The sequence below is a fragment of the Podarcis pityusensis genome, assembly GCF_964106645.2.
Source record: "Podarcis pityusensis genome assembly, chromosome: 2".
In the NCBI taxonomy this organism is placed as follows: Eukaryota; Metazoa; Chordata; class Lepidosauria; order Squamata; family Lacertidae; genus Podarcis; species Podarcis pityusensis.
In genome coordinates, this window is record NC_138029.1 from 86,358,011 (window position 1) to 86,372,228 (window position 14,218).

Sequence of the window (14,218 nt, forward strand, 5' to 3'; positions counted from 1 at the left end):
TTGAGTAGGGTACACGGGAGTACTGACTAGTGGCACACTAGACTGTAAACCAGCAGATTGTTAGAATTGATTTTGCATTTTTTAAAAATCCTGGGTTTTTTTGAAATTATAATCCCACCTCTGTGTCAACCTATGGGAAGAAACTGCTAGCAGACCCCACCCCCCGCAGATTTTTCCATTGCAAGAGATAAAGGAGCACACTCATCTATTTGTTTCTAAGTAGGATGTCTATGCATGGATATCCCAAGAACCTAAAGATGAGTGAGGGCAGCAGAGATCCTGTACACTTGCAGGAAAATAGAGCATACGTAGATACATACATACATCATTTTATTTTTATCGCCACCTTTTCATAGTGAAAACCATGCTCAAAGCAGCTTACATGAAATAAATTACATAATTACAAATATAGCAGAAGTAGTCATCAGTAATAAATAAAACACATGAAAAAGCACACAACCAAATTGAACAATTTCCACATACATCAAAAGAAGCTCTAAAAATAGAGATACAAAAAATTAGTATCAGCAACAGTGACAGTAACACCCCCCCCCCCCAAATACCCCAACCCAAGAGTCTGCTCAGCAGCCTCAGCTTTTGCAACTGGGTGTCAGTCAGGACCTCACCAGGCCAGGCAGGGGCCTGCAAGGCCAGGGAGCAGGTCTTCCAGGACTCACAGCCAATGAGCAACCTCCACTAAAGGTCCAAAACTGCCCACAGAGGGTTGTGAGGGCACCTTTCCCTATTTCTGATGGAGAAGAACAATGCAATGGTCCTCTCCTAGACCTGCAGAGTAGTCGGTAGGAAAAGCGTTGGCTCGGTAGGCTGCTCAAACAACACAGGGAGCTATAGGGAAGGCAATAGTTCCAGCCACAACACAGTGTTTTTCTGGGTCCTCTTGCCCACTAGTTTCCTGTCAGATCATATGAAGGAGAGTTGGTGAAGAGAAAGTATTTGGATGCTTCTGCAAGTGAAAAGCACAATCCAGAAGCAGTAAGATACCCCTTGCCTCATGTGTGAATCCACCCAAGCTATATTCATGTAAATGAGATATGTTAGCCTTATTCTTTGGGGACGGCTCATTCAAATCACTGTACCATTGAGAATTGAGAGCAAATCGCATAGCCTCTGGGCTCTAGGAGACCATTTAGTTTTCCTTTTGGCCAATTTCAGTGCTCCCATTTTGCCTATTTATCCACAACATCCTACAAGGCTGTTCCTCATTTCAAGCACAAGGGAGGAATGTGTGCTCTAATTCATACTCTGTCACCTGGAGCTCTCCCTTGGAGTATGAATATAGTTATTTAAACCTTGGGTGCCTATAATTAAAGAAACGGTTCCTTAGAAAGATTGACTGCGTTGGATGTGTAGCCATCCCAATTTCCTGGAGTCGAGCAAATTAACTAACAAGGAATTAGTCAAGCAAGATAGCCGAAGGGAGGAAGATGCATTTAACACCCTCTGGAATCTCACAGCACTGTACACACAAAAGAACAGGGTGACCGAGGAAGGAAAAGAGATGTCCTTCTGTAGAAAGGTCTCATCTCTAGTGCTCATTCATCCAAACTGTGTAGTAAACATAATCAACTTCCATGTAGCTTAGCTGAGGAATGTCTGCTACTATGCCATCAGAGTGCCAGGCTTAAACACAGCCTGCAGCACATTTTTACCCTCAGTTTCCAATATAACTTTTCCAATAGCGGTGTAATTCCTGTTCCGCTAATTCCAGAAATAAACTTAAGTTCCCAGAGAAAACTTAAGGCTACCTATTGTAGCAACAGAACCCATCCTCACTATAGATCACATCCACACCATACATTTAAAGGACATTTAAAGCAATTCTGCGAACTGTAGTTTACCTCTTATAGTGCTACAATTACCAGGATTAGGAACTAGAGTTCCCAGGACTCTTTAAGGGGGGTAAAGTGGTCTAAATGTGTATTCAAAATGTGATATTGATGTGACCTCTGGTGAAATAAAATCCGTGTTCCCAGTAGCAGCAGGAAAATCAGTTCAAGCATTTGAACGGCCACAACCTTCACTGATTATTAATTAGGCTAAGAATTTAGTTAGCAGCAGATTGCATCTGCTACCTCTCATCACCATAAAATTATTTAGGAGCCATTACGTGAATGAGAACCCCAGGGAGTCTCAAGGACCGAGATCAATCTTGTGCCTGGCAGATGGAAGATCTCATTATGGGAAGTTACAGGCACTACTTTAAGGGAAGGGACTCTTACCTTTGCTGGGATGAACCTGGGCAAACCATCCTAGTGATTCATCCTAGTTATTCAGTAACATTGCAACAAAGTTCTAGCATTGTGCTATTACCGGGTTCAGCAAACTTTTTCAGCAGGGGGCTGGTCCCTCAGACCTTGTGGTGGGCTGGACTATATTGGGGGGGGGGGGAATGAACAAATTCCTATGCCCCACAAATAACCCAGAGATTCATTTTAAATAAAAACACACATTCTACTCATGTAAAAACACGCTGATTCCCGGACTGTCCATGGGCCGGATTTAGAAGGCGATTGGGCCGGATCTGGCCCACAGGCCTTAATTTGCCTACCCATGTCCTATTACATTCTAGAAGTGTTGGCCTGGAATTGCAGAGAAACTATGGAAAAATCCTATTTCCATTTACTTAAGAACAATTCTCATTGATCAAAGCTGATGAAAGTATTTCATTCACAACATGATCGTTGGGTGTCCCATCAACCAGGCACATTGATTTTTCCTTTCCATGGTCAGAAGTAAGGGGGAAAGGGGGACTCAGTCCGGATGATATCTCTCAATTTAATAAACTGAAATATGAACGAGTCTTCTGCCCCTTCACACAAGCCACAATTAAACAAGGAAATATCTAATTAGCCAACCTGGAAAACTATGATGAGCAGCTTCAGAGCAAGCTGGGATATTAAAACCATGGCTCGAATATGGTATAATATCCTGTTTGTTCTGAACCTGGTAACCACATTATTGCTATGGATAGAAACTTCCTGATTTGATTGCTCATGTCACAAAGTGAGAAGTGAAGGAGCTGCATGGATGGGCAAAATACCTGTCAATATTGGCTTAATATCATTGTCCAAACACAGCTACAATTTCCCAATCGCTGATACATCTGGAGTCTTCAAACAACAGCTGCTGTGGAGTGCTTTATGACTTTTTAATTTGCTAAATTTAACAACCCTATTAAAAAGCAGGGCTAGTGTTTGCAAGGTTATTGCAATGCCTCTGTAGGCATGGAAAGGAATGAAGATTTTGGAGAAGCTTATGGGGCGAGGCAGGAGAAATTACATGTCCTAACACTTAATGTCTGATGCACTCTTTCTACCATAATGTTACAATGGTCTTGTTCCTCCAGCCTGGCCGGGCTTCCGTTCCAGAAGGACGTGCCAATGTTTCCTAGTGAAAGCACTCCCTTCAGTATGACCACCATGTTCCAAGGATGGGAACAAGCTTTCCTCATCTCATTAACCCATAACTGTGGAGCTGAACTTAAAAGCAGCCTCAAAACTATGTTAGGTATTGAACTACACCTAAAATACCCAGTTGTTGCTTCAGTGAATCTCATATGTTAAAGGCAACCCCCCAACCTCTTAATAACTTAGGGACAGAAATGGTCTGTACCAATATTTCAACCCCCCCCCCCAATTTGCAATAAACAAACAAAGATTTGTGAAGGCCAAATTTATATACATGGGGGGGGGGAGGACCTGTGGCTCTTCTGATGTGGATAGACTACAACAGCCATGATTCCTGACTATCAGCCATGCGGCTGGGGCTGATGGGAGTTCCACATCTGGAGGGCCACAAGATGACGGCATACAGGCATTAGTCCCAGCTGGTCACATTTGGCTGTTTAGAGTGGTTGAAATTAAGATGCAGTCCATCAACTCGCTTCCCTTCAGCCTCGCAGAAGCCCCCAAAGTTTCTTTGCGGCCACAGTGGAGAGAAAGGAAGCTCAGTCCTCCCTTTGGCTCCTACGCCACTGAAGAGCACAGAGTGCCTTGTGGGCAAGAGATGAATGCAGCCTGCCATATTGATCCCGAGTCCAAGGCAAAACTATGCATTTCAGGTCCAAATGGGAAAAGGAGTGAGCTCAAACCTTACAGTCTTGAAGCTAACATGGGGATTTAGGGATTAAGACAGCGAGATGAGCAGCATCATAAATTGGTAAGCAGATAAATAAATGTTTTATAATGCAACAAGAGAGGGAGAACAAGGAAGGGTGGGAAGTCAACTTTTAAGTATGCATTAAATTCAAATTACAGTGTTACCTCGGGTTACATACGCTTCAGGTTACAGACTCTGCTAACCCAGAAATAGTACCTCGGGTTAAGAACTTTGCTTCAGGATGAGAACAGAAATCGCGCAGCGGCGGTGCAGCAGAAGAGGGAGGCCCCATTAGCTAAAGTGGTGCTTCAGGTTAAGAACAGTTTCAGGTTAAGAACAGACCTCCAGAACGAATTAAGTTCTTAACCCGAGGTACCACTGTAATTTGATGTGAACTTGTTAATTTTTTTGAAAAGCAATAAAAATTGGCCAAAAAAAAAAAGACAGTGAGAGGAAGGATAAGATGGAAAGCCCTTTCTCCCCTTTGCCCTGTCCTGCCCCCCTCAGAGTTTCTTTGCCAGTCCACATTTATTATTTGCCTACTTGTGAAGTTAAGCAAGCTTTGGATAAATGTTAGAGCACTTAATTATGGCTGGACAGAGGTGAATGAGATGAAAGGGCCTTTTCAGTAGTGGCACCCCAGTTGTGGAATGTCCCCCCAAGAGAAGTCTACTTGGCACCAACTTTGATTACTAATTCAGCTTCTTCTTTCCCAAGCTTCTTAAATCAGAGGCAGCAAGACTTTGGGGGGCTTCAAGGGACTCCATCCATACAGACTGGCTAAAGGGTAGTTATTGCCCCCTGTCCACTTACCTAATTGACAGTAGAGGGGGTGATTTCCATCCCCATCAGGGCAGAAAAATGTTACTGGTTGGGAGAATTAGGCCCATTGAACTAGGAGGTAACCATCCTTGCATTAAATCATTTAATTGAACTCTGCTGATTCCCCCTCCCCATTCTCAAATTTATTTTATCTACTTTTGAACTTATTTGATTTTGTTTTAATGCTGCATTTTGTCTTGCTGGATTTTTTATTATTTTGTTTTATCTTCATTTGTTTTATTTGACAAGCCTAAAATCACATAAATGAATGATAAAACAAATTAAGTATGCAAAACACAATTTTAAAAAATGGCTCTAATTTTCAGAAAAGGGGGGCTGTCTCAGAAAACTGGAAATGGTGCAGAGAAAGAAGTCAAGTATTATAACATGTAAATGGAGTGAATAGGGATGCATGAATACAAAGAGTAAGTGTGTGCATGCAAACAGAAAGCATTTGTGATTTTTTTTTGCAGGCTTCCACTTCTGCCTGTTTTTTAAAAATAATAATAGACTTTCACTAAATGAAAGAGGACTTGGCACAAGGATTGTATCAACAAGTTTATAACTGGATTGCCCACCGAGTTTTCAAATCAGTCTTGTCTAGAACCTGCTGCCATCTATGGAAAACATATATCGTATTTTTGGCACCATAACACTCACTTTTTTCCTCCTAAAAAGTAAGCGGAAATGTCTGTGCATGTTATGGAGGGAATGCCTACAGGGGGCATGCCTACGGATTTTCCTCCTCTAAAAACTACGTGCGTGTTATGGTCGGGTGCGTGTTATGGAGCAAAAAATACGGTATTTGTGTTTTGTTAGCCCATCTATCACCTGCCATGAGTTGTAGGAGGACTAAGAAATATGACAGTACACAACACAGCATCAAATGCCTTTGAGCAGTTTTGTTGATGTCCTGTCGCCACCCCTGTAGAAAAACACCTATTGGTATGAACCAGTTAAACTTAGTTCATGTGGTGTTGCAACAAAGCCTTTAAATAACAGTTTGAGGTCCCAGAGTTCTATCACATTCTATGATCACACCAAGAAGCATGTGACGGAGACTATTTAGATAGAAGTTGGATCCCAAATGGCTCCATTGGGTTCTATAAGACTTTACTGTAATGTTCTATAGGCTGTATTTTTATTTTTATTTTACAAAATCAAGGTATAGAAATATTTAAATAAATAATAGGTGGTTCAGAAACTGCAGCTAGAGCAGAATGTCTTCTACTGTGTGCTTCAATATTACATTGGCCTTTCACTAACTGTGCTGCATTCCCATCTGTGACCAGAAAATTCAAGGTGTTGGTTCTTACCTATAAAGCCCTAAGTGACTGGGGAGAGAATTTATGAAATCCTTTTCCTGTATGAGCCTGCCTGTAGTATAATATCTGCTGCAAGGTCTTGCTGTATACTCCTCCTCCAAAAGAGGTTAGGCTGGTGGGAACGTGGCCTTTTCTGTGGTGGTGCCATGCCTAAGGAACTCCTGCCCTAGTTTCTCGTCATTCTTCCTCTCCCCCCCCCCCCATCAAGGAACCTGTGTGCTTCATTAATGGATGGAGATAAACCTGGGTAACAGCCAGTTTTTTGTATTTTCAGAGATGGAGAATCAGCCAGTTATATTTCTTCTTCCCACTAGGCCTTGGTGAAGCCTGTTGCCTGCATAGCCCCTAGAAGTGCGTCATTTGAGTGGATGCTACCTTCTCCCATATTCTTTTTTAAAGCCACTACCAGTTGCAGACTTACGGTGTTACCACCAGCCAGGTTTTCTCTCCTTTCCCCCTTTTTTAAATAAACAATCTAGTCTGATAAAAGATTTCTGCAGGACTTTAAAGCTGGCATACTATTTTGTGATATTTTGAACAGCCTGAGAAAGATGTTGTTCTAACATGGATTATGGATTTTTTCCCCTTAGGGGCCAACATGGCTAGCATAACTTTACTTGTGTCTCTTTACAGAAGGATCTATTCTCAAAACTTAAGAGATGAAACACAATTTACAAGCAGAAGGGTGAACATGCTCTGCTCCAATCCCATCACTGGCAGAATGACCAGATGGTCTTCATTCTTCCAGGCCGATTGCTGCCAAGTATTGATTAATTTTATATTTTTAAAGAAAACATTTAATGGTCTGTCACAAAGTTCCATTTTACTTTGTTCACTAAGATTACAAACTGAGCTTGTTCACTCACATTATTAAGAAAAATAGCCCCTTCCAACATTTTTCGTTTTATTTTTTTGAAAGGGGTCTCCGTCTTTAAATATCTCCAATGAGATTATACAAAATTAGAAGCACAGGCCTCCTACCTATTCTAATTATAATTACTTCTGTACTTAATCGGCTTTAATTAATACCCCACCCCCCTTTTCAAAATTTACAGATTAGGCTCTTTAAAACTAGAGTCTAATTTGGTATCAGGACTTCTCGACAGCATATTTTTGGTGAAAGAGAAACAATCAAAATACTCTAAGTGGAAAAAGGTGACAGGACAATGTTATGGGTTAAATGATTCTCAGTGCAGTACAAAGTAATTCTGGATGCAGTCCCTAGAGGAAAATACAGTATGCAGGAATCCTAGCTCAGCTTTGGCACGCAGAAACTGTACTACATCAAGGCTATTTTCAACAATCTCTAGGGACGCTTTGTTCATCCCTTAAAAAAACCCCTAAAACAATAAACAACACTACTGAAACATACAAATCCATATTAACAACAATTCTCAGTAAATCAACATTCTGAATATCCAAACACATATTAGGTCCATTAAGTCACTGAAAGGAAACCATCTTCCCTCAAATGTCTCTACTTGCTGCCCATCTCTTAAACGGGTCTATGCAGTTAACTTTCTCATTTCAGCCAAATCTTCACTAGCCATTTTTTTTTTCAGTGAAAGGGTAATTGAATCACTACATTTCTTAACCACTATATTTATTTTTTTTGCTGGCGTTAGTAAATTCCATGCTAATTCACAATGCTCATCACAACTATGCCATGCAAATGTCCAAGTGAAATCTATAGTAATTCCCCCCTCCTCCCTGAAATGGAGAGGAACAGCAGTGGAAAAATATCACGCACTGTTTGCAGTGTGGGCACCGAATAAATACATTTGATGTTCCACCCCCATCCCACCCCCCACCATGTGTTATACGGCTATAGGCTGCAGTGAATTTGCAGTTTCTTGTAGCTCCCTGCTGCTTGTAGCTACATGATATAACACCACTTCCCAATATGGTGTGTGAAGCAGCATTGAATTTCACAGCATTGAAACTTGGCTAGAACTCTCTGAATTACAAAGTTTTGTTCCGTGACAAGAGAGTTCCAGGTTGCCTAGACTGACATACTCCCTGCTCCACCACACAAAGAAGCCATTATTTAGTGCCAGGGCAGGTGCTTCATGACTTTCCATGGCACCATAAAGTAAAACTTAAAATGGAATGACAAAATGCTTACCTTTGAGACACTCTCACCAGGCAGTTTTCTACAGGTAAGTATTACATGGCCCAATATGACAGAAACACTTTTCCTCATAGAAAGATACCCCACTGACTGAAACATCAATGGTGGTCAATAAGGGGTGACACATCGCCTTTAGAATGGCAACTAGCCTTGCTACAGGAAAAGGCACTTAAAATAAGAAGCACCTAAACTCCACTGAAGGAAAGGGAGGCAGAAAGCAATGTGGAAGGAAGGACATAAGCTGTACAGTATATACTTTACCATGGTGAATTGGAACAACAGCGGGAACTTCCAAGAATATAAATAACCCTCCCCCGCGCAAAGTGTACCTTTTCAAACACTGGCACTGGAAATAAAGTTAATACGAACCCCTCCCCCTTTATATGTGTATTTCTTCCCAGATTAAGAGGTTGCCAAGGTGTATGAGCATCTCCCTCTGCGCGACCTAGTCCCACCTCCAGGAAAACGGTTTCTATTTCCATTCTGCCCCCCACCTCAATCGCCCAAGCTGCTGTGTCGCACCCGTGCCTTAAACCAGGAAAAAACGCCCCCGAGTTAGGAACCCCGAGGCCACCACCATCCATCCCGGGCTGCTTCAGAGGACCAGATCCTCCGCCCCACCGATGCACCCCCAGCGTGGGGTTCCCCCACGGCGATCCCCACCCACGCTGCAGGCAGCCTCGGATCCCCAGCGGGGGGGGGGGGGCCTTCCTTTGTCCGGGGCTGCCTTTGGGGACCGCAGGATCTGCGCTTCCCGATGCATCCCTCTCGGGTTCCTGGGAAAGGAAACGACTCACCGCAGGCCAGCAGGAGCAGCCTCGGCGCCCAGCGCGGGAAGAAGGGCGGCATGGTGCTTCTCCGTCCTCCTGCTCGCCTGCCTCTTTCTTCAGTCGCACCCGGCTTGTGCAGCTGCTGCTACTGCTGCTTCTGCTTCTGCCGCCGCCGCCGCCCGCGGGGCTCTGCCCCTCCCGGCCGCAGAAAGGACCTCTCCCCCCTGCGGCAGCTCGCGCTCAGAAGGCATCGCCCTCCCTCCCCGCCAGCGAGCGGCAACTTTCCCCGCAGCAGCAGCAGCACCCCGCTCTCCGGGCGCCCCCTCCCTGCGGCCTCGCTTCAGGGGGGAAGGCGGGGGGCAGACGACGAGGAGGAGAGGCAGAGCTGCTTGCACTGCGCGGCCAGTCAGACGAGCGAGTGGCTCTGCTCCAAAACCAGCCAGAGCCCCCCACCCGCCCGAAGCGGCGGAGAGATGCTGCCTTGGCCGCTGCCCAGGCTCCCTCTGCAAACCCCGCCGCGTGCGCCTCTCCCGCCCCTCTCTCTCAGGGGTGTGCGCAAGGAGCAAAACGCAGGCGGCGACCAATGCTTGGAGCAAAGGCTAATAATAATAATAATGGGAAGGGGGGCGGCGGGGGCGGCCGGCGTTCAGGTTCCAGCAACTGCAGCCGTTTTCATTCGCCTGCTGCTGCTGTAGCAGCAGCAGCTCCTGGGAGCCTTCGCCTCTCCACCACGCCCCCTCCCTCCCGCGCCAGGACCGGCGGCTGCCCCCGACCGAGGATCTCCCCGCTGCTGAATTAGAAATCGTGTGCATTGCGCAGTGGTCTGCATTCCGGCCGCGGCCGGGCTCCAGCTTCCGCCGGGGTCCTAGAGGGAGACGGAGCGGGTGCGCACCCCCCTATTCAGCGAGCAACCTGCGGGGAGGAACCTGCAGCAGCCCTAGGGGCCCACGTCTCGCACTGAAGATTGCGGTGTCCGCAATGACGGGCTTCAACTTTGCCCATTGACTCGGGAGGCCCAGCCCCACAGATATCTTATTGTGGGTGCCGATCCCCTGGAGTTGACTCCAGGGGCAGAAGCCTCTGTGTGTGCGGGGGCTTGGGCGGAAACTGGGATGGTTTTGGAAGATGAAGGCCATTGGAGAGGCGCTTCTCGCGCCCGAGGGCGATCCTACGATCGTGCCAGCGTCGTTATCTGAAGGGATAGCTCAGTCGGTAGACCACACGACTTAGTGACGTGGGTTTGCACCTCATATTGGGCAAAAGATTTCTGCTTTGCAGGGGGTTGGACTAGATGACCCTAAGGGTGCCTTCCCTCTCTACATTTGGTTCTATGATTCTGTGGCTTTAAGGTTTAGGGGACTGGAGCCTGCAAGAGAAGGGGATCTCCATCGGTTATTTGTGGGTCGCAGAAGTACAGTAGCTGGTTATCACTGAGGAGCTAGGACTTAGGTTTGCACTAGGTAGTGCTTTTTTTCTGGGGGGACGCAGGAGTATGCATACCCCTAAATATTTTGTGAATCTAAGTTTGGCCTCATTGAGGGGCATTATTTCAATCTGAGTACAGTAGTAGTAGTAGTAGTAGTAATAATAATAATAATAATAATAATTTATTATTTGCACCCCACCCATCTGGCTGGGTCTCCCCAGCCACTCTGGGCTGCTTCCAACAAAAATTAAAAATACATTTAAAAGTAGGAAAATGAGAGTACCCCTAAACATTTTTTTTAGAAAAAAAGCAATGGCGCAAGGAATAACAAGGGCTCGCCTCCATAACCTAATTGCAGCTCCAAGGCGCAGCCCTGGAGGTTGCAATAATATTGGGGAAAATATCCATGCATTAGGGAATTAATCATCTTGGCCTCAACCAATTAAACAATTTACTAAATCTGCATATATGTATGTATGTGTGTATATATATATATATATATGCAAGGGCTCCTTTGGGAGGAAGGGCAGGATATTAAACTTGATAAAAAAAGAAGTATTGCTAAAGATGGTCAAACATATTTTCTAGGGAGTAAGCCCCATTTATTCTCTTCATAAGCTGCCGAACAACAGTTCTTCCTGCATGACATACAAGAGAACTTTAGAAGCCCATAAAAATTATCTTTAAATCAAAGTTGAACATAATGAACAAGAAAAAGAGTACAAGTCTGAGTTCTGATGAGTCTTGATTTATAAAGAGTACTACCTATTCAAAGGATGAAAAGAACCACAGGGCAGGCAAAAGATTGCTGAGGCTAAAGACTTGCATCAATTGGTTCATGCAGGAGAGAAAAAGGAAACCATCTTTCTAGACATTGGTCTTGAACCATTGTTCCCCCCAGTTTCTCTGCAGGGGCAGGTTTAATTCCTCAGGCAACACTACTTGCCAAACACTAGCATACTGATACTGATTTAGTACCCCATGCTGGTTTTAGTCACCTCAGTGCTAGTAAGAACATTAGTTTCTTGGTGGGAAAAAAAATCCATTTTTTGGGGGGGGGGTTCTTAAATACAGAGGAGTGTGTCAGATTAATGTATCTGAGATTACTGCCAACACCTTTGTCCACAAATCATTCACAAATGGTCACCCAGCATAGAGGTAGAAAAGGACCTTGAATCTTACAACCTTTCCAATATAAAAGGGACACAATTTGATTCCTCTGGTGGAGCTTCACCAGGATAAGCTGTCACCTGTGTTGTCATTTTAACAAGTGATTCCCAAATCCTGACTGAAGTGGGCTTGCTTAGATCACACTGCATTCCAGTTTCCTTCTGCTCTGATGGCCCTCTTATCTGTCTCACTAACTGTGCAGATTCTATGTGGTGGAAGATAACCCTTTTGTCCTGTTGACTAGAAGCATTGCAAAGGAACCTTTGCATCAACATGCTTCAAATTGCATCACACATACCAATTATACATTTATGAGGACATTAGAAAGGCATCGTGTCCCTTGACCACACAATTATAAAAACTACCACACTTTTAAGAGAGGAAGACCCTTGCAATAGTTTATATTAATTTTGGACTCTGGCATATAATATTATTGGGAAGATGATTTGAAGGGCTGCATTTTGTTGGTGGGGCTAATGATTTTCATACAGAAGGTTCACGGTTCAGTCCTTTCCATCTCCAGGGAGGTCTGGAAGAGACCCCTGCTGAAAGAGTCATTGTTGACCGTGCTGAGCTTGATTGACCAGGGATCTGACTTAGTATAAGGCAGCTTCCTATGTTCTTCCTATACTGCAGTTGGCAGCAGCCCTCCAGGCTACTAAGAGGCATTTCCTAATAGGAGGTACTGATAACTGAACCTGAGACTATGCACATAAAGCACATACTCTGTCGTGTTATGGCTTTTTTATCTTGAGCTGAAGCAATTAAAACAGAGACACACTCCATGTAAGCAATAATATAGAGGAACCAGTTGCCACCTACTTCTAACAACATGGCAATTGTTCAAGTTTGACAATCTTGGCATAAATATTGGCAGCAGGGCCAGCCCAAGACATTTTTCAGCCCAAAGAGCTGCAATCGTACAACTGTAAGCCTTGGTGCATAACTTTGCAGGGGGATGCAGGGCACATCTTGAGTGCAGGCAACAATCTTGTTTGGGTGTTAATGCAAACCTCTGGTTCTGAAGCTGAGCCAGCAAATCCAGAGCTGTTTTTTCCCCAGTTTGCCTTCAGTGACTACAAAGTGCATGCATGTATGCATGCACTGGAAGAAAAGCATTTCCACTATGGCATCATGCATGGCAACACAGAGTCTTAGCTGTAATAATTAAGCTCCATGAGTGCTGTATAACAGTTACAGTGGTACCTCGGGTTAAGTACTTAATTCGTTCCGGAGGTCCGTTCTTAACCTGAAACTGTTCTTAACTTGAAGCACCACTTTAGCTAATGGGGCCTCCTGCTGCCGCCACACCGCGAGAGCACAATTTCTGTTCTCATCCTGAAGCAAAGTTCTTAACCTGAAGCACTATTTCTGGGTTAGCGGAGTCTGTAACCTGAAGCGTATGTAACCTGAAGCATATGTAACCTGAGGTACCACTGTATAGTACAGTAGCAAAAAGTTCCTGAATGGTTTTGGCCAAATTGGAGGAAAGACACTTGAGTAACACAACTTGCAGATACTGTCGTTCTCAACCATTTAGAAATATTCCAACATTATTTGCCAGCTGCACAAATACATTGAATCTGCAGCCAGAAGTCTTGCAAGGTGAACGGTAAGAAGATGGCCAGACATAACCTCTGTGGGTTTACTTAGCCAACATGCAGCTTCCTTGCTCTTGAGAGTGCAGCTCTGAGCTGAGCTCCCGATGGAGCTTGGGCTGTGCTGAAGCAGCAACACTGCAGAGAAGCTTTTGCTCAGCGTAATGGAGAGCTATTAAATCATGGCAGTAACAACTGCATAATTGAGAAAAGACACGGTGTGGGTCTTAACCACTCCGTGCCAATTTCTTGATAAAAGACTCGCTGTCATGAACTGGCAGGACAAAGGGGAGGATGAAGAGGATCCTGGTGAGGGGTGCAGCTGTGACTGGGACCCACTGGGGCAAGCTGGGGGTGGAAAAGGAGAGGTTGGGGTTGCGGAAAGTACACACAGGGATGACAGAGGATGGCAAGGGGATGGGGAGCAGTGTGCAGGGACCAGAAGAGCAGGACCTCTCATCAGAACCAGAGAGACCCGTCTCCACAAACAAGGCAGGCTCCGAAGTGTTGGGCAGCAGTGATAGAACACTCTGGGAAACTGAGGCTGACCAGGTGGGGCTCACTAGCTCAGGGAGGAGGTGTGCAATTCCTCAGCTGGAGTAGGTTCAGAACAGGTGAGGGTCACAGCCTCATCAAGCCCAGATGCTGCAATCAGCAGGCAAAGTGCTGGGAAGTGCTGTGTCTGCCCACGTTGATGGACTTTGGCATGGATGTTCTAGGACTTCTATGGGACTGTTTCTTGACTGTTGAACTTTGTACTTGACATACTGTATATAGACATATATAAACAACTATCTGACTTTTAGAAGACATCTGAAGGCAGCCCTGCTTAGGGAAGTTGTTAATGTTTGATGTTT

The 14,218-nt window shown here is 44.8% G+C and overlaps 1 protein-coding gene across 1 annotated transcript in view; it reads right to left on the reverse strand.

Moving 5' to 3' along the window:
- Window positions 1-9,984, reverse strand: part of PODXL2 (podocalyxin like 2) — a 53,423-nt gene extending 43,439 nt beyond the window's left edge. The window contains exon 1 of the mRNA XM_080996916.1: window positions 9,195-9,984. Within this exon, the coding sequence (XP_080853042.1) occupies window positions 9,195-9,246 (52 nt within the window). The 5' untranslated portion in view covers window positions 9,247-9,984. The remainder of the gene's footprint in view (window positions 1-9,194) is intronic.
- Window positions 9,985-14,218: the final 4,234 nt, after the last annotated feature.